The sequence below is a fragment of the Eupeodes corollae genome, chromosome 1 (assembly GCF_945859685.1).
Source record: "Eupeodes corollae chromosome 1, idEupCoro1.1, whole genome shotgun sequence".
NCBI classification, from domain to species: domain Eukaryota; kingdom Metazoa; phylum Arthropoda; class Insecta; order Diptera; family Syrphidae; genus Eupeodes; species Eupeodes corollae.
The window spans coordinates 137,136,625-137,158,404 of NC_079147.1; the positions used below are offsets into that span (position 1 = coordinate 137,136,625).

The window sequence follows — 21,780 nt, forward strand, 5'->3', positions numbered from 1 at the left end:
AAAATACCACTGCATAAATTTGGAACATTTGAATGTCTCTTCTGTTAACAGTTTGACTTAGGACACAATAGGAAGTTACCAGTGTGGGTGGCATCCCAAAATTAAGCAGCATTTCAATTTTTGAACTCGTTTATTAAACATAAATGGTTATCACATAATACAAATATACATAAGTATGTACTTATAATATGTACATTTTTAAAACACACATATGAATCTAACATGTAAGTCTAAGCCTCAAGCTCAGTCTCAGGCTCAGTTAGTTCATCAGCAGGCTCAACCTGTTTTACACCATGGTTATTTATAAGTGGTGCTGCATTGTTAACATTTGTCTCATGATTTAAAACTGTAAACGAAAGGTTCAATCCCACATTTATATGTCGTGAACTTGGCGTCAATATACTTATATCAGAACAACCTTTATAGTTCTCCTGATGCGGTCCACAACCCAAACCAAGACTGCCATCTTCACAATTATCTCCTAAAATTGAAATTATTGTTATTTATTTTAAACTTTCATCAATTCCTTACAAACAACATATAAATTACCTGCTTGATAGTTCCATCTCAAAACACAGTGCATACAATCTAATTCTGGAGGAAACATTATTTGTACATTTAACCATCCGACCTTTTCTTCAACATAAAACTTATCACTGCCATCAGCCAATAGAACGGGATTTTCCTTAAAACAATCCTCAGATTCTTCATGAAACTCGTCCAAGTTGCAAATATCGAAGTAGAAGAAACCCTTGTGGTTTACGAGGATTTGTATGGCCAATTCGGCCTCGGATTCATTAACGTACTGTTTGGTAATTACTCCCTCTCCAAAGGTTCCACCCAGTTCATTGGGACGAGGTGTTGGTAAACTGTAATCATCTCCACACAATCCACATTCACCAGCATTAGTACCCCACATTACCTGGAAAATAAAGCTCATGAGGAATGTAAAGATAAAATAAAAATTAGTTGCAAAACTTACATCGGCTCCTCCACAATTGAGCATGTAATCTTCGTAATTTTTCGGGGCTGATTCATCATATCGCCACCTAGATGAACGACTAACAGGATCTAAAAGCATTCCATGACCAATTACCTTGGTACAGAAAATATTAAGGACTGCAATAAGCGTTGCGATAGGATAAAATTCATGTTTAAACATATTATAATATACTCTTATTGAACAACTTTTTACGGTTCTTGAACTTTTGAAGCTTGAAATGATGTGGTTGTCTCCGGTTGTGGTTCAATAATATACAAAAACGAATATTAAATTTTAACTTTATATATATTATTTTGTTTTATTTTTGAAAAAAAAAAATGATTTTCACAACTTTTAATTTGGTTGATATATCTCGACGCGTTTCGGATATTTGTCACCATCGGGCGTATAATTGACTTATAATTGAGTCAATTATACGCCCGATGATGGATGACAAATTAAAAGTTGTGAAAATTAGTGTTTTTCAAAAATAAAACAAAATAATATATATAAAGTTAAAATTTAATATTCGTTTTTGTATATTATTGAACCACAACCGGAGACAACCACATCATTTCAAGCTTCAAAAGTTCAAGAACCGTAAAAAGTTGTTCAATAAGAGTATATTATAATATGTTTAAACATGAATTTTATCCTATCGCAACGCTTATTGCAGTCCTTAATATTTTCTGTACCAAGGTAATTGGTCATGGAATGCTTTTAGATCCTGTTAGTCGTTCATCTAGGTGGCGATATGATGAATCAGCCCCGAAAAATTACGAAGATAACATGCTCAATTGTGGAGGAGCCGATTTAAGTTTTGCAACTAATTTTTATTTTATCTTTACATTCCTCATGAGCTTTATTTTCCAGGTAATGTGGGGTACTAATGCTGGTGAATGTGGATTGTGTGGAGATGATTACAGTTTACCAACACCTCGTCCCAATGAACTGGGTGGAACCTTTGGAGAGGGAGTAATTACCAAACAGTACGTTAATGAATACCAGGTCGAATTGGGCATACAAGTCATCGTAAACCACATGGGTTTCTTCTACTTCGATATTTGCAACTTGGACGAGTTTCATGAAGAATCTGAGGATTGTTTTAAGGAAAATCCCATTCTATTGGCTGATGGCAGTGATAAGTTTTATATTGATGAAACGGTCGGATGGTTAAATGCAACAGTAATTTTTCCTCCAGAATTAAATTGTATGCACTGTGTTTTGAGATGGAACTATGTAGCAGGTAATTTATATGTTGTTTGTAAGGACTTGATGAAAGTTTAAAATAAATAACAATAATTTCAATTTTAGGAAATAATTGGGGTAAATGTGAAGATGGCAGTCTTGGTTTGGGTTGTGGACCGTTTCAGAAGAACTATAAAGGTTGTTCTGATATAAGTATAGTGACGCCAAGTTCACGACATATCTTATCACTTATAAATAACCATGGTGTAAAACAGGTTGAGCCTGCTGATGAACTAACTGAGCCTGAGCCTGAGACTGAGCTTGAGGCTTAGACTTACATGTTAGATTCATATGTGTGTTTTAAAAATGTACATATTATAAGTACATACTTATGTATATTTGTATTATGTGATAACCATTTATGTTTAATAAACGAGTTCAAAAATTGAAATGCTGCTTAATTTTGGGATACCACCCACACTGGTAACTTCCTATTGTGTCCTAAGTCAAACTGTTAACAGAAGAGACATTCAAATGTTCCAAATTTATGCAGTGGTATTTTTGTAGATTAATGGTTAGGTTAGGTTATAGTGGCTGTCCAAGATGGAACGGACACACTTAGGCCAGTTTAATGGCCCATTGTGATACCACATGAATCTTGAGGCTTCCTCCTAAGCTCAATGGAACCAGTTAGAGTCCCTTACGAAACGTGAGAGGCTGATTATACCGATATGATTTAGATCGTTTAGATCGTTAAAGAAGAATTCTCCTAGGTAATTCTTGCGTTTTCGAGCTAGAGCAGGGCATGTGCAGAGAAGATGAAGAACCGTTTCTTCTTCTTCCTCGTCCATACAGCTTCTGCAAAAGTCATTTGAGAATACGCCTAGTCTCGTGGCGTGCTTTCCTATTAGACAGTGTCCGGTTATGACACCTATTATCGAGCTTATATGCGATCTGCTTAGAGAGAGCAAGCACCTTGAACGTTTTAAATCCAGTGTTGGCCAGATGTTTTTAGTGACTTGACACGTGGTGATGTTGGTCCACCTGGTGCCTGCCCTCCTCACAGCGTCTTGCATTAGTAGCAGTTTACAAGTAGCGATTGGTATGCCAGTACTTGCCAAACGTGGTAGGATGGACTGTACTGTACCGTTCCTGGCGAGTTCATCTGCCTTACAGTTACCTGGAATGTCTCTATGGCCCGGCACCCAGCAAAGGTGAATATTAAACTGTTGCGCCATCTTCATTAGAGATGATCGACAGTTATGCACTGTTATAGAGTTTGTAGAGGCCGAGTCCAGAGATTTGATAGCGGCCTGGCTGTAGGAGAAAATACGGATATCAGATGATCACGTTTTCTTTGAGCCAAGACAAGACTTCCTTAATCGCCAAAAGTTCCGCCTGGAACACGCTACAATGATTGGGATGGCGGAATGAGAGACTTAATTTCAGTCTTTCAGAGTACACACCACCACCAACCCCTTCTTTGGTCTTTGAGCCATCTGTGTAAAAGTGGATTGACTCATCCTCCAAGAATGTCCTATCCTCCCAAAAAGATCTGGTAGGTATAGAAATCTGGAAGTTTCTGTCGAATTGTAGTTGGGGGATGGTGTAGTCTGTGTGCTTTAGAACTGGTTCTAAGTACCTTAGAATTACGGAGTGGCCAATGTTGTTGTTAGTCCACTGCGACGAAGCATTGAGGCGAATAGCAGAGCTTGCAGCTATTTGTTTACTAAATATGTCAAGAGGTGTAAGGTAGAGCAATGTGTCCAGTGCCGCAGACGGGGTCGTGCGAAACGATCCGCTTATACATAGGCAGGCTGAACGTTGGACTTTATTTAACTTATCCCTGTTTATACCTTTCTCTAAAGCAGTCCACCATTCTGCTACACAGTACGTTAAAATCGGTCTGATTACCGATGTGTATAGCCAATGCGTGATTCTGGGTTGTAAACCCCATTTATTACCAATAGCTTTTTTGCAAGAAAAGAGAGCTACAGTAGCTTTATTGACTCTTTCCTGTACGTTGTGTTTCCAATTTAGTTTTTTGTCTAAGACAAGACCTAGGTATTTGGCCTCGTCTGGGAATTTTAATTGGATTCCTTTAATATAAGGAGGGTTGATAATTGGAATTTTGTATCTCCTCGAAAATAAGACCAGATCGGTTTTGTGTGGGTTAACACCCAGTCCACACCGATCAGCCCAAAGTATTAGTCTGTTCAAAGCATTTTGTAAGAGTTCTTTTAGGATATTAAGATGCTTTCCTGAAACTGCTATAGCAACGTCGTCCGCATAAGCTATCACTCTGAAACCCTCCGCATCCAGACTAGTTAGGATTTCATTCACCACTAGGTTCCAGAGGAGAGGGGATAGAACACCACCTTGCGGTGTCCCTCTACTAACGAATCGTCTGCAAGAAGAGTTGCCCAGTTTTGAGTTAATTATTCTGCTAGTAAGCATTATATGAATTAACTCCCGAAGCGAACTCTCTACATTTAGAGATGTCAGTGCAGATGTGATTGCAGATGTGACCGCGTTGTTAAAGGCGCCTTCGATGTCAAGTAAAGCAACCAAAGTGAACTCTTTATGATGGAGGGAATATTCGATGGTGCGTACTAAAGTGTGTAACGCTGTTTCCACCGATTTACCTTTACAGTAGGCATGTTGAGACGAAGACAGAAGTCTTGTATCGATACATGCCCTTAAATGGATATCAATCAATCTTTCCAGGGTCTTAAGAAGGAACGATGATAGACTTATTGGTCGTAGATCTTAAGGATTGACTTGGTAGCATTAACCAGCTTTAGGTATAAAAACAACTTTGTTGAAAGAATTTTCCGTAACCTAGAGGCTTCAGAAGTTTCATCTATCATGCCAGAGAAGGATCGCGAAGAAGATCGCTTGGATTTCCTTAGTGCCTTCTTGTAGATTCTTAGGGATTCTTTGTAGGAGTCCCAATGAGAGGCTAGTCTTGCAGCTTTGGCCCGGTTGAAAAGTTTCCTGCATTCCTTCCTGAGCGAGTCAAGCTCTGAGGCCCACCATTGTGGTTTCCTCTTTCCTCTTATGTGTATAAGTGGACAATGTGTTCATAGCTGAGGTAAGGTCATTGACTTTGTTGTCAAGTTCGTTAGCGTTAGAGGAAGGACTAGATAGTCCAGGTTCTAGTAAACTCTGTAATGAGTTCCTGTATAAAGCCCAGTCAGTTTTCCGATAGTTTCGAAAAGTCAATGGACTCGGGTTATCATCCACATTTATATTGAACTGGATATATCTATGATCAGAGAACGAGTGTTCTTTGGATACTTTCCAGTCCAAGATCATATGGTGTGTACATATGCCCATACTTGCTGTATGAGTTCTTAAGTAATAAAAACATATTTTTCCCCAAAAAGAAAAAATCCAAAGCTAAGTTTTTTCTTTCGAAAAAATTTGCAAGTTCTTATGAACAATTCTATATCTCTGTAGACGCGTGGCTGCTACCGAACTTGTTCTTTTTGATGGATTAAATATTTCTGTTATTGCTTGCTGGTGTCCATAAATATATTTATGAAAGTGCTCTTTGGCAAATATAATTGCGAAGACTTCTCTGAGCAGCTATATCCAATTCTTTTGAGCTGGAGTTAATGAACGAGAAACGAATCGAATGGGTTTTTCAACTCCATTAACTAGGTGGGTCATAACTGCTCCAATGCCATAAGGGCTCGCGTCTGTGGCGATTAAAATTGGCTTTTTTGGATCGAAAAATTCCAAAACGCAATTATTTTTTAGCAATTGCTTACTTTGCTCAAAGCACATTTGCTCAGAAGTTCCCCATTTAAATTTCTGATTCTTTCTCAAGAGATCATAGAGTCATTTTAAATGAGAAGAGACATTGGGTAAAAGTTGGGAGTAATAGTTTAGCAACCCTAAATATGCTTGTAACTCTGTAATATTTTTTGGTTCAGAAGCATTCTCTATAGCTATAACTTTATCTTGCAATGGGCGAATAGTACCTTTACAAAGAATATGCCCCAAATATTTAACTTCGGTTACTAAAAATTTACATTTGTCTACATTGATTCGTACATTATGTTTGCTAAGTTTTTCTAACACTTCGAATAATCGACTTTCACATTCTTCGTAACTATTACCACCAATGAGTATATCATCCAGGTATGCAAAAGCTTCGCTTTCTAATACAATTCGATCAATGATTGATTGCCAAATAGCTGGACTGCGTGTATTGATATAACTCTTTTGGAGTGTTAACTATCAAAAACTCTCGATATTTTTTTTCTACTAAAACTTGCAAGTAAGCACCTACGCAATCAATGACACAAAAATACTTATAGCCTGCCAAACTTGCAAACAAATCTTCAGGAAGGGGTAGAGGATATTGCTCAATGTCAATGAATTTATTAATTGTCTTTTTAAGATCAACGCATAATCTAATTTGCCCGTTCGGCTTTGGAACCACAAACATTGGTGAGGCCCAACGGGCCGTCTTTACAGGCACCAATATATTTTGATTCACCAACTTATTTATTTCTTTCCCAACCTGTTCTCGAAATTTATAGGGTATGTTATAGGTCGTGCATCCGCATGCAGTTTTGATAGATTAATTTCTTGATTTAAAATATTTTGAAATTTTTCGCGTATGACATTTAATAAAGTTATATTAATATCTTCGATGTTCAAATGGTAGACATGTGCATTCAAGAGGACACAAGCGTCCACAGGTTTTTCTCAAAACCAACCTCTGTCTATCAAGTCCTACTCTCACCTCCCCGCGGTGAACATCAGGTGCCTAGTACCTCAACTGGAGATTGGGTTCCAACCCCAGTGGAAAGTTGTTGGGGGCAGCAAACGATAGAGGTGTTTCCACTATTTTCCTCTCCTTATCCAGCTTAAGAATTCCCGAGATGGAATCAACGGTGGCGTCTACAGTTCCAGTAAGGTTGAACTACTTAGTGAACACCTTATAGGGCTTTTTCGACTTATTCGGAGCCCAGGCCTATAAGGAGCGGTTTTATCCGGCTCCCTATCCTTGGAATTATACTTAGGATCTGGCCATCCAGGTTTGGGGTTGTGCCGTCGGGGTGACTTCCTAGCCACGTAAACGCTTTCATAGTTGCGAAGCACCAACAAGCCTCGGATACGGACGGATTTACTGTTGACAACCAACGCAAACGAATAAAGGACAACGAACTTCGGATATGCACGTGGAATGTTAGGCCCCTTAACAAACCACGTGTGGCCGAAGAATTAGCGGAGGCCCTAGACCGCTATAAAGCAGATATCACCGCCATCCAGGAAATACGATGGGATGGGCCGGGCAAAAAGAGGATGAAAAACTGCGATATTTACTACGGTGACTGCTACCACGAAAACCAACAGCGGCTTCGTCATTGGAGCCAGAAGTTTTGAGCTGTAGGTGCATCAATGAGTGCCATAACCATACGCATCAAGGCTAAATTCGGCAACATTAGCCTGATATGCACGCACGCCCCCACAGAAGAGAAAGACGACAACACCAAAGATATGTTCTTCAAGCTCCTAGACAAAACATATGAGCAGTGCCCTAGCTACGATATTAAGATAGTCCTGGGCGATTTTAATGCCAAGCTAGAAAGGGAAGACATCTTTGGTGGAATAATCGGGAAGAACAGCCTGCACGACAACACTTCCGACAACGGATTCAGGCTCATAGATTTTACTGCTGGGCGAAACGTCATGGTAGCCAGTACGCGTTTTCCACACCTCAACATCCACAAAGGTACTTGGACTTCTCTTTTCTCTATTGCGATCGAGGCCAGACACGCTTCCAGCATCATGGATGTACGAACTTTCCGAGGAGCTAACATCGACGCGGACAACTACCTCGTTGTAGCCAAGGTAGCACTTCGGATTTCCAGACCCAAGGCAAAACAGGGAGGTGCTGGGAGAAGGTACAACGTCGAACGGCTACAATCGCCAGAGATCGCCAAATCCTTTTCCGACCGAGTTACAAGTAACCTCTCTCGAAGTTCTCTTCGAGAAGCCGCCTCTGATGTGCTGGGTTTCAAACAGCCACCAATAAGGAACCATTGGTTTGATGAGGAATGTCGGCAGGCAAATGCAGCCAAACAACGGGCACGTAAAGCGGTGCAGCATAAAAGGACGAGAGTTGCTCGTGAGCTCTATGAGCAGAAGATGCGAGAGGAACGCCGACTTCTCAGAAGGAAAAAGAGAGGGCATGAGAAGCGTGCGGTCGAAGATGTTGAGAAGTTTAAAAGCAGGAATGAAGTTCGAAAACTGTATGAACAGGTGACGAAATTCACAGGTACATAAACCTAGAACCGAAGGCTGCAAAGACTAAAGTGGAAGCATCATAGAGGAACAGCAGTCAATGCTGAGGATATGGAAGGACCACAGAACCGAATTCCGCTGTCAATCAGGATGATCCATTCAACATAGACGACGAAAGCCAACAATCCCGTCCTCCCGACTTAGACGAAGTAAAGATTGCCATATCTAAGTTGAAGTCTAATAAAGCCGCTGGAGCGGATGGCTTGAATGCCGAGCTCTTTAGAGCAGCAGGAGATATGTTGGTTAGGAGCATGCACCAACTTATCTGTAAGATATGGTCGGAAGAAAGCATGTCCGATGAATGGAACCTCAGTATTGTTTGCCCGATCCTAAAAAAAAGGAGACCCTCTAAACTGCACCAGCTATGGAGGAATCAGTCTACTTAACATCGACCATAAAATCTTCTCTGCCGTAATATGTGAACGCCTAAACCCCATCGCTAGCAACCTGATAGATCCTTATCAGTGTGGCTTTAGACTAGGAAAGTCCACAGTTGATCAAATGTTCACATTACCGCAGATCCTGAAAAAAACCCAAGAACACCAAATCGACACCCAACATCTTTTCATTGATTTCAAAGCCGCATATGAAAGCATATACAGGGAGGAGATGTATAGGGCCATGTCTAGTTTTGGCATCCCATGGAGAATTCACGCTGCTCCATAAAGGTTGGAAACAACTTAACGGAACCTTTCGATGTCAAAAAAGGTTTTAGACAAGGTGATGCGCTGCCATGTGATTTTTTTAACATCGTGCTTGAAAGAATAGTGCAGAGCTCACACGTCAACACTAGAGGCACTACCTTTCAAAAGTCTGTCCAATTACTGGCATATGCTGATGACATTGACATAATCGAAAGAACTCAGCGTGATGTCAATGGGGCTTTTGTGAGTATTGAGGCAGAGGCCGCAAAAATGGGTTTAACTGTTAATGAGGGCAAAACAAAGTACATGCTGTCGTCAAGAAAGGACATACAACACCGACGTCTTGGTTAAAACGTCACCATCGACAAACGTAACTTTGAGGTAGTCAAGGACTTCGTTTACCTAGGCTCCGCTGTAAACGCAGAAAACAACACCAGCGCTGTGATCTACGGTCCCGTATGCATCGAAGGGGAGTGGAGGAGAAGATGGAACGACGAGCTGTACGGGTTGTACAGCGACGTAGACTTAGCCAGAAGAGTAAAAGTCCAACGACTAAGATGGCTGGGTCACATAGAGCGCATGGAAACCAATGCTCCGGCCCGGAAAGTCTTCGAATCCACACCCACAGGACAGCGCAGTCGATGAAGACCGCGGATCAGGTGGCGCGCACAAGAGGAAGGTGACCTCTTCCAACTTGGAACACGGAACTGGAGACATCTAGCTAGGGACCGAGCTAGATGGAGAAGTTTGTTGGGTGAGGCCCTAGGTCACACAGGACTGTAGCGACAACTCAAGTATGTAAGTGGTAAGTATGTAAGTACAAAAGTATATTAATTTCTTTTCCGCGTTTAACACATGCAACTGATTCTAATTTACTTTTTTATATTTAAGTGGACTTTTTAAAAACAATGCTCTCCATCCCGTGTCTACCTCAAATAAGACCTCTTCGCATTCGACGTTCAAAATACAACCTGCTGGTGGCGATGTACGTGCATCCGCTATATTGTTAATTTTTGAGTAACATTCGGCTCTGGTGTGACCTCTGCGATGACAGCAATAAAATATCAAATTTGAAGCTGAACTTGCACAGTCGTCTGAATGGTATTTTTTACATCGACTGCAATATCTACCGTTGTTTGAATTGATCGAATAATTTTGTTTATTTTGCTCGTTCCATCTACTTTTTTGACGACCTGAATTCTGATACCCCTGCCCTTACTTTTATCGTAATTTTTCTTTTCCATGAGGGATTGATTGTAGGGTTTAATTAAATTAATTTGGTGTGTTTCTATTATCTCTTTGGAACACCTGAACACCGGTTATTAACTTGTCAGATAGCTCTTCATCAAGATATTTGTCAAATTAACAATAAAGTGATAACTCCTTAAATCTTACGACATAATCAGATATTGATTCACCAAATTGTTGATAAGCCGTGTAAAATTTAACTCTCGAAACGTTTATGGGTCTTTGGAGCATAGTGGTTACAAAATTTCTTCCAGCGATTAACTATCTGGCCTATCTGGATACAGTAAACTTTTAAAAGCCTTACAGACCTCTCCTCCAGCCAATGTCAAATATAAGGGAACTTTATTACTTTCGTCGATTTTATTTATTTTTAGTATTTGAGCAAAACGTTTTTCATAAACTGTGAAGTCGTCGCCAGGTTATACCTCTAAATTTCCAATTGGCTCCATGCTTGTTGGATTAGAAAACACGTGTTCAGAATCCTCTTTTAATTTGGTAGTATCGTCACCTTCCATGACGGAAGGTTTTTTATATTTTAATATTTAATAAAAATAGAGTGATGTGCTAGATCAGAAGAATTTTTTACTTCAACCTAAAACTTAATTTGTTTGCTTGCTAAGTTATAAGTTAACTCTAATATAAGTCCTTGCTTTGGAAAAGATCAAATCAAGTCAAATTAACTTAAAATTAGTAATTGTCAGTGATTTCTTTTTGTGAAATAATCCATTAATTTGGAAGGTTTAATCGCATTTTCTATTCACCTCTAAATATAAACTCACTCAAAAAATCTACCGCTTAAATTGTCAAACACAATATAAACATGACCCACCAATACAATATAAAAACAATGAAGCTGTCACGCTCTCCGCACACACCCGCACAAGTACAGACACGAGCAGGAAAGGCCAAAATTGCAAAAGACTCACCTAAAATATCAGCAACATCATCTGCATCATCAACACCATCGTTAACAACATCATCTTCATTAACATCATCGTCATCAACAACTGACGTCACTATGATTTTGGACAAAATAAAATCTCAAGGCATCTCACTTTCACGACAATTGAAATCAATGGAAGAGAATCCTTTTTCCAGTTAACACTGATCAACCCACGCATTTTACTTCGTCTAGCTCCACTCTACTTGATACATTCCTGGTCAATCAACCACATCTTGTGAACTTCTATGGGCAGCTTGATGTTCCCAGATTTTCCAAGCATGACTTAATTATCGCTTTTTATAACATTAACCTAAATCCGACCTCAGAAACAGAAAGCATTTCATTTAGGAATTTCAATGCAATCGATATGCAATCATTGGTAACAAGTATATATAACTCTAATTTAGAAAATATATACTACATCTCAGACGTAGATGAGCAAGTTTATTTCTTTACTAACAAAATTAATTACCTTTTTGACACCTATGTGCCAATTAAAAACGTGCGAATCAAAAACCCTGAAATAGGATGGTACACTAGTTACATTGATAAACTTATTCTGAAAAGAAATATAGCTTACAAACGTTGGAAAAGGTTCAAGTTACCACTGTTGTTCATGCAGTACAAAACGTTAAGAAATGCAGTGAATATTCAAATCAGAAATTCCAAGCGAAGATTTTTTGCGTCGAGATTTAAAAATGTTTCTTCCAAAAAACTGTGGAAGAACATAAAATCTCTTGGTATTACGACGAAACAAAAGATTGCTGAGGATGACTGTGATGTAAATGAACTAAACAAACAGTTCGTAAGTTCTGTTTCTCACACAAATAATGGTGTTGCGTTTGACACAAACTTTGAAAGAAGTAATGAGCTTCTCTCTAGTTTCAGTTTTAAAAGAGTTTTTGAAGTTGAGGTATTTAAGGCCGTAAAAGACATAAAATCGGACGCTAGTGGACTAGACAATATGCATCCTAAGTTTGTAAAAATTATTCTTACTTTTATATCTCCTTTCTTGACACATATCTTTAATTCAATATTAACAAAGTCCTGTTACCCGGCACTATGGAAAGCTTCAAAAATATTGCCAATTCTTAAAAAGTCAAATTCGCAACAAAAAGTATACCGACCAATTTCTATCCTACCATTCATTTCAAAAGCGTTCGAAAAGATCGTTAGTCAGCAGATAACAGCATTCTTGGAAACACGGAATTTAATTACACCGACGCAATCTGGCTTTTGACCGAAACACAGCTGTACGACTGCGCTTCTTAAGATAAGCGACGACATACGACAACAAATCGATAATAATAAAGCCACAACTCTGGTTCTCCTTGATTTCTCTAAGGCGTTCGACACTGTTTCACATACAATTCTTCTGAAAAAACTGCATTCTTTCTTCTTCTTTAAAAACTCAGCCTTAACCCTCATAGCACAGTATCTAAGCCATCGAACATAGGCTGTTTTTGCTAACTCTAGGCTGTCGGATTTCCTCCCTACCCCTAATGGTGTGCCCCAGGGATCGATTTTGGGACCTTCCATCTGTACTCAGGCATTGCAAAATTCATATGTATGCTGACGACGTTCAAATTCATTTGAGCTACAAAATCGGCATGGTTGAAGACGCAACTGCCAGAATAAATGAAGATTTGATGTGTATAAACCAGTGGTCCAGGGAGGATCATCTTAACTTAACCCTAAGAAATGTTGGAAATAAAACCCAGAATTTGTATTACTTATAATAATGAGCTTTAATTCAAAGTATATTTTAATATAAAAGAATATGTTAAGTAATTTTAGATAATAAGAACAAAAAATAAAAGTGATGTTAAATTAAGAAGGTGACGACAGCGACTGACTCAATCGACTTCAGTTAGTCAGAAGCAAAGTTTTTGTTGTTAAGAAGCAATGTTAAGTCATACGATGCGGATTAAGAAAGGGATTAACTGGCTATCAGCTTCTTCATCTACTGTCAGGGTTGACCGACCCATGTGTCGCGCCCAACATTCGGCCATCCTCTTTCAACCGTCTCGGCTTGATGATAAGTTCCAAGGCTTTATGAATTCAGCTACAGTTGTTGTATGTTTTGGTCCTTCACCATCTCCTATGCGCTCCACAGAATAACGGTCTCTGCCATCAGAGCTAATGATTTTGTATGGACCTAGAAATAATGATTTTAATTTGTTACCGGGCCCAAATTGGGTTCGTTTTATAGCGACAATATCATTAGCCACAAATAGATTTGCCTTCTTTCTCCTCAAGTTGTATGTTTTCTTCATTTCATCTTGAACTTTACCTATTTGAGCTTTGGCTGCAGCTCTTACTTCCTGCCTGCTTTTCTCGAACTCCGTAACTAGCTCCTGGTGAAGAGTCTCTAGTAAAGTTATATCTTCTTTTTGTCGCATTTTAACTCCAACCAGTACTTCAAACGGGGACATGTTTATGGATCTTTGAATAGTTGAATTCAGAACTCGTTGCACCTTCTCTATGTGCTTATACCAGTGGTCAGCCTTCTTCTCGGAAAGTTTCTTCAACATTGGGATGACAATTTGATGAATTCTTTCCACCTGTCCATTCGAACGTGGTACGCCAGTGGTTATTAGGTGGTGTTTAATGCCTTCAGAATCACAAAATTCTTTAAAAGCTTGTGAGGTGAACGCTGCTCCTCGATCCGTCACAATTGTAGCAGGATTCCCGAAAACCATCTGCTGAGTTTTTAATTTGCTTAGCACTTCCGCTGCGTTTGTTGTTTTTGTAGGATACAGCCAAACAAATTTCGAAAACCCATCGATTACTGCAAATATGTATTTGTATTGTTTACTTGTTGCTGTCATTGGCCCCAAATGGTCAACATGGTAAACTGACAGAGGTGCATCTCCTTTCTCGACTGGGTTCAATAACCCCTCTTTTTTACCTCGCTTGCGCTCTGAAAGAATACAAGGCACACAAGAATTAACGCAACGTAAAATTTTGTCATGTACATTTTTTATATAAAATTCTCTATTGAGAATATCTTCTACTTTTTTTGAGCCGATGTGTCCATTCTCATGAACGTTTCGAATAATTTCCGATTGTAAACTTTCAGGGATGACCAACAAAACCTCTCCTCTGACCTGCTTATACAAAACTTGATTTTTTAGAACATACCCATCGTAATCTGGCTGCGACTGAAGAACAGTTTTTATCGCCTTTATTGTTTCATCTGAATTCTGGGACTCTTGAATAACTTTTGTCAATGTCGTCTCAGCATACATTACCGGATTTCTAGAAAGTGCATCGACATGCTTCATTCTAACTCCGCTCCGATGCTCCACAGTGTAGTCGAAATCCTCGAGAAACATTGCCCACCTAGCAATTTTCGGGGACAGTTCTTTTTTCTGCAAAGTTTTAGTGAACGCCTCACAGTCTGTCACCAACTTAAACTTTGTGCCCAGCAAATAAACTCTGAATTTTGTCACCGCATATATAACAGCCAAAATCTCAAGCTCGAAACTGCAATAGTTTCTCTCGGTAGGTGATGTTTTCTTACTCATGAAGTGAACAGGATGCAAAGATTCCTCATGTGGCTTTCTCTGCAACAAAATAGCTCCAAAACCGTCAATACATGCGTCTGTGTGGAGCTCAGTCAATGAATTGTTATCAAAGATTCGTAGTATGGGATTGGAAGAGAGAAGTCCTTTCAGTTGGTTCATCGCTTGCCGTTGTTCATTCCCAAAATAGAAAGGCGACTTTTTCCGGAGCATATCTGTAAGTGGTTTAGCAATTAATGAATATTTTTGTATAAATTTTCTAAAGAATCCACTAAGTCCCAAAAAGCTTTGAATCTGCTTGAGATTAGTTGGTTCTGGGAAATTTTGAACAGCTACAACCTTAGTGGGGGATGGTTGGATCTTACCATCCTCTATAACATGGCCCAGAAATTCAATGCGGCTTTCCAAAAAACTACACTTTTTCCAGTTTATTTGTAGGCCGTTTTCTTCTGCCGTCTGCAAAACCAATTTCAAGTTCCGCATACCCTCTGCTCTATCCTTACCTTTAATCACAAAATCATCGACAAAGATTACCACAATTTTCATTGCCAACAGTTCCTTGAAAACGTTTTTAATGAATCGCTTGAAAGTTGCCGGCGAGATGCACAAACCAAATGGTGTTCGTACAAACTCGTATAAATCATTTCCGGTAGCAAAAGCTGTATATTTTCGCGACTCCTTTGCAACGGGAACATGGAAAAATCCATTGCGAAGGTCCAGAGTTGAAAATACCGATGAATCTGCACATTGATCTAGCTGCTCTTCAATCAAATCCATAGGGAAACGATCCTTAACGATTTTTTTGTTGAGTCTCCTGTAGTCAATACAGACGCGCATGCTTCCGTCTTTTTTTTTACCATCACTACTGGGCTCGCATATTCGGAAGTACTAGGAACAATAATACCATTAGCAAGCCATTCATTTACCTGTTTCTCCAACTCGGCCGACTCCTTCGGTGCCAATCTTCGTGGTCTTGAATAGACTGGAATTTCATCGGTAAGTATAATTTTGGTTTCTATTGGTGTCTGGACGTTTTTTCTCGGTTTGTAGTTCCTAATAAGATTACTAATTTCAGCTCTTTCAGATATATTTAGTTCTCCATTTAGTTCCATTTCGTCGACATCGGTTATGTTCATTATTTCATGCACCGCCTTGTCTATGCCATCTTCATTTTTCGGAACCCATTTTGAAATTATTATTCCCTCGGGGCTTACTTGTAAGACTGCGTTTTCAAGAAGTTCTCGTCCGACGATAGTTTTAACTTGAGACGCTCCATCTGGAATAACATAAAACTTGGAAAAAAATGTGTGAGAATCAATTTTAATTTGTATCTCTATAAAACCGAGTGGAACTATTTCCTTCCCACCAAGACCAATAAGAGTTTTACAGGTCGGATTGAGTTGTGGCTTTTCTAAAATGAGATAAACTTCATTGGTTAGAATATTTAAAGAGCTACCAGTGTCAATCAAAGCCTCAAAGTTTTTATCATTTATAGACACCATTTTGTGAAAATTGTCCCCATCACGAACAGCACTTGAATAACTTTGTTGCTCTTTTGCAATTACCTGCTTGTTTCCCGATGTAGTGTCTTCAGTATTTGCAACACATTTTGAAGCAAAATGGCCTCTAACCCCACATTTCCAGCACCTACCTCGTGGTCGTCCATCCTTTCCCTCATCTGCTTTTTTGTCCTTCGTGTCTGATGAATGGCTGCCATTAAATGAACCACCACCACGATCAAATTTCTTACCGCTTGCTCCACTAGTACCACTGCGATTCGATTTCATTTTTTCAAAGCAGTCCAATTTAATCTTGAATTCCTTAAAATTGGATGCCCCATATAAAACCATTTTGTTTAATTCATCACCCGCTATTCCATTGATCACGTAATGGATTACTGATCCCTGATCCATCTCAATATTGCTACCCATCTCCTGCATAGTATATAGATACTGCCTGTAGCTTTCCGTAGGAAGTTTTTTTCTTTTCTGCATCGCAGCGTGGATCTCAGCAGCAGATTTTTTCTCCTCAAACTCCTCCATCAAGCGAATTTTTAATATCGTCCAGGAACGTATGCCATGTAACGAGCTGGCGAAAGCTCTTGCGGAGCCCTTTAACAACCTTTTGGCATACACCAACATTTGTAGCTTGCTCCACTCTAAAATGACGGCCATCTCCTCGAATTCATTGCACCACCTGGAAATTTTAAGATTATCATCGCCTGAAAATGCCTGTACAGTCTGCTCGATGTCTTGAAAGGAAAAATGACTCCCATGTGTTTTTGGTATGGATGGAAATGATTCCTCAACATTCGTCTTCTGAATGTTCTCTCGGTAACCATGTTCTTCTGATTTGTTAGCCACTTGTTTCCCATCAAGCTCTCCGCGAACAGCACCATCGTTTCCATCTGCTTCTTTGTTCTGAGTAAGAACATCTGAGCTATCATCTTCGTCGATGTTTTCCATTCCACCAAGCAAATGCTTCCTCAGCTTATTCAATAAAACTGGTCGTATTCCTTTTGAACATATTTTATAGCTCTCTAGCAGAGCGCGAAGATCTTCAAGTGAAAGCTTGTCCGCCTTGCTCATAACTTTATCTGCAGCTTCCATATCCAACGTTGTATTCTGCAGCAATCAATGCACTCAGATCTCTCAACGTATAATATGTGACAACCCGCAACAACAGCAACTCCAGCAAACGGCAACAACAGCTCTGACTCTTTAATAATATATAAAGGAATATTCTGATTAATTTAATTGCTCGGTTTGTATCGCCACCTTCAAATTCAATTAATAAAGCAATTGGTTGAGCCCCCAATTATGTTGGAAATAAAACCCAGAATTTGTATTACTTATAATAATGAGCTTTAATTCAAAGCATATTTTAATATAAAAGAATATGTTAAGTAATTTTAGATAATAAGAACAAAAAATAAAAGTGATGTTAAATTAAGAAGGTGACGACAGCGACTGACTCAATCGACTTCAGTTAGTCAGAAGCAAAGTTTTTGTTGTTAAGAAGCAATGTTAAGTCATACGATGCGGATTAAGAAAGGGATTAACTGGCTATCAGCTTCTTCATCTACTGTCAGGGTTGACCGACCCATGTGTCGCGCCCAACAGAAATGTCAGGCAATCGTCATCAGTAACACTGCAATAGATACTTCTTATTTCCCTAGTATTGAACTTGAGAGGAAAACGTTAAGCTACGTTAGAACAGTTAAGAATCTTGGGATTGTTTTTAACCAGAAACTTACATGGGACGATCACTTGACTTGTGCCGTTGGTCGAATATATGGTCGAATAGTTGTCTTCCAGTTTCAACAAAAATGACTATAGCAAAATCTCTTGTCCTACCAATACTTTTCTATGGCAGTCCCATTTTCTGTGCCCTTGACAGCGCTAATAAACGAAAACTTCAAGTCGCGTTTAATAATGTTGTTCGCTTTATTTATGACTTGCGACGGTTCGATCATGTTTCGATGCAAGCAAGTAGTGTTTTCAACATGACCTTCAACAACTACATAAACTATCAAACTTTGACATTTCTTTTTAGACTTATTCATACTAGATCTCCTGAATATCTATACGAAAGGCTTAGGTTCCCAGTATCACAAAGAAGTCATGTTCTAATTGTCCCTTCCTTCAAATTCAGAAATTCAAAACAACAGTTCTTTGTACACGCTGTTTCCCTATGGAACTTCTTGCCTGCTAACCTGAGAGGGATACACAGCAGCACTCGTTTTGAGAACTCTTTAAAGAACTTATACAAATGCTGAAAATGTTTCCAAAATAAAAATCACTTTGTCTTAGAATTTAAAAATGTATGTTATTTAATTTTTCAACATGACCATTTATCTTAAAACAAATTTTCTCTTAACTTCAAGCAAATTGTAAATTTAGCATACTAATTTGATTCCTCTTTTAATTTGATGAAATTTAAATCTGAACATAACAAGTATTAAAAATAAGACTCTATATGTTTTAAAATGCTTAATGATAATAAATAAATACAAAAAAAAAAAAATATTTAACTTATACCTAATTAAATTCCACACAATTTAACAACCTGTTTTTTTTTTGTTTAACTTTATTATGGCACCATCCTCGTCGCCAATTGTTTTTTCAATTATTTGTTCTTTATTCCATGAGGTAATATACAAGACTGCAAAGTTTTAATTAATTGACGAATAATATTAGAAAAACTAATGTATTATCCTTTTTGGGAACCCAAGCGGTTTTAACCTGTAGACAACATATTATTACGAGAATTGTTCAAGAACTTTTAAAAATTGTCTTTCATAGCCTTAAACGGTACCATTATTGCTATCATCAAAGTGATTATAAACATAACTAAAACTTTGTTATTGGTGTCAAAAACAATTAAAACGAAATTGAATTATTCTTACAAATTTTAAAATTACCAACAATATTTTTTATATAAAGAAATGGTTTAGTTTGAAAATCTAGTTTTGTTAATAGATTTTTAGTCGAAAGCAAATTTTTACTCATTTTAGTAGCATTTCTCAAATTTTTACAAATTGGATGAATGAAATTAATTTGAGAGATATCAAAAACCAAACATCAATTTTTACCAAATTTGCGTACTATTTTTTGTAGATTTTATTTTGTTTATAAAAAAACGGGACTGTTGCATTTAAAAAAAAAAAAACTACTTAATATCGAAAACAATATTTTCTGTGAAATAAAAAGAGTTTGAATTTGAGCCGAAAGTACATTTTTACCAAGTTTTAGTATTGTTTTTTTGTTAGGTTTTTATTTTTTGTAAAAAATAAATGTTAATTAGATTTTCCTCAAAATTTTACTGATTGTTGACAACAATATTTTTTAAAAGATAAAAGTAGCTAAAGCTTAAAAGATTTAGATAAGATTAAATAGATTTTTATTGCTCGTCTTAAATAATTTACTCTGTTTACAAAAATCAAAAAAAACATGGCATTCTGCCTAGTTGACAAAACATATTTAGATTGGAAACTTATTTTTAATGAAATATAATTTATAAATAAACGAATTAGGTACATGATTTAAAAAGTCTTTTCTTTGAATAGTTTACTATTGAAATTAAATATTATCTTCAGAAACTCTCATTAACAATTGTCCCCCTATAATTTAGAGCCAGTTTGCAGTACAAATGTATTAAGTTTTTTAACGTCGACTTCGTTCAAAAATGATACAATTTCATTTTCTTTTAAAAACCCCGTTCCAGAACATTTCTCCTGATGTCTTCAAGAATTGGACATTTACCCATGAAGTGAAATACATTTTCTCTCACTTGTAGATTACATAAGGAGCATATATTGGTAAATCCTCCCAATGTGGAATGAAGTTAAGAGATACGAGTTCACCACGCAGCTTTACCATCATCGAAATCCCATCTACGCTTTATTCATCCCGGAAATAGTTCTTCGCCTCCAAATTGTGATTGAGTTGACTGTAAGAGACTGCTCTGTGCAGAGACCCAGTTGCTTCATTAAGGCCTTTTTCCCATAACATATCATCCAATTGTGCAATTAGGTGGTACAGTGATCCTTTCCATTGATTGAAATCAAAGTTATCTATGTTAAGGTCCATGTCACTCTCCCTAGCAAGTTTCATCTATTCTGCATACCATCCCGACCGCTCTCGAATAGTTTGAAGTGCCACTATCTTCGGTAACCGGTAATTATCCATGTTCATGATTTTGATTTTGTATTCGAAGTGTTCGTACAGAGTGGCTGCAGTCCCGTTTCCAACATAACTATAACGTAGAAGCGTAACAATTTTTCCACATCTTCATATTGCTTCGCTACCCACACTTGGGGAAAGATATTTAAGTCGAAAATCAATTTTTAATAACTTTTGTTAAATTTTCTTTCAAATTTTTATTAACTTCCCATAGGAAGTTATTGTAATGGGTCCGATTTGTCAAATTGAAAATTTTGACATTTCTCGACGTTTCAAGGTCCCTAGAGTCGAAATAAAAGATTTTTAGAAAGATGTCTGTGCGTGCGTGTGTACGTACGTTTGTACGTCCGTACTCCGTACGTTCGCGACGTTTTTTTCGTCGTCCATAGCTCAAGAACCAGAAGAGATATCGACTTCAAATAAATTTTGTTATACAGATAATAAGGCAGAAAGATGCAGAAAGGGCTCTCAGAAAAATTGCGTGGGTGGTTTTTTTACCATAGCAGTTTGAAAAAAAGGTGAAAATTTTGGTTAACGCTAAATATCTTACGGACCAAAACCGCTAGAGACTTGTATTAAATTTTATATAATATATTGTAACATGATACCAAACAGGTATATTTTTTGAAACAAATCAATATAACGGTTTTTTTTTTAAATCAATAAAACTGAAAAAAAAATTGTCAACTCCAAAATTTTACGACTGAAATATGATTTCATCTCTAAAACAATTTTGTGCAACGAAGAATAATGTTTTTGACATCTGATAAAATTTTGAGAAAAATCGAATTGATAGTTTTTTTACAAAAAATAAAAACCTAAAAAAAAAATTTATAAAAGTTGGTAAAAATTGATTTTCGATTCAAATATCTTTTCAAAACTATGAGATATTGGCTTTAATTTACTTTTATCTTTCAAAAAATCTTGTTGTCAACATTCAGTTAAAGTTTGAAAAAAATCGAATTGACAGTTTTTTTACAAAAAATAAAAACCTAAAAAAAAATGTATAAAAGTTGGTAAAAATTGATTTTCGACTCAAATATCTTTTCAAAAATTTTAAATATTGGCTTCAAAGTAATTTTATCTCATAAGAAATATTGTTTTCAATATTTGTTAAAATTTTTAAAAAATTGAATTGACAGTTTTTTTACAAAAAATAAAACTCTAAAAAAAAAAACAATAATAAAACTTCGTAAAAATTTACTTTCGACTCAAATAGCTTTTCAAATCTTAAAAATAT

At 37.5% G+C, this 21,780-nt stretch overlaps 2 protein-coding genes across 3 annotated transcripts; one reads left to right on the top strand and one right to left on the bottom strand.

Annotated features, from left to right (window-relative positions):
* Nucleotides 1-111: 111 nt before the first annotated feature.
* Nucleotides 112-1,273, bottom strand: LOC129940438 (uncharacterized). The gene is made up of 3 exons (XM_056048784.1): nt 983-1,273; nt 550-922; nt 112-481 (listed from the first exon to the last, which is right to left on the bottom strand). Exons 1-3 carry the CDS (start codon nt 1,160-1,162, stop codon nt 231-233), a joined length of 804 nt encoding a protein of 267 aa, XP_055904759.1. The 5' UTR covers nt 1,163-1,273; the 3' UTR covers nt 112-230.
* Nucleotides 1,274-1,504: 231 nt separating this feature from the next.
* Nucleotides 1,505-2,621, top strand: LOC129940437 (uncharacterized). Of its 2 annotated transcripts, XM_056048783.1 has the most exons (3): nt 1,505-1,799; nt 1,856-2,228; nt 2,297-2,621. In XM_056048783.1, exons 2-3 carry the CDS (start codon nt 1,859-1,861, stop codon nt 2,500-2,502), a joined length of 576 nt encoding a protein of 191 aa, XP_055904758.1. In that variant the 5' UTR covers nt 1,505-1,799; nt 1,856-1,858; the 3' UTR covers nt 2,503-2,621. The 2 variants fall into 2 exon arrangements, with proteins under 2 accessions (XP_055904758.1, XP_055904757.1); XM_056048782.1 differs by having other exon boundaries at nt 1,505-2,228.
* Nucleotides 2,622-21,780: the final 19,159 nt, after the last annotated feature.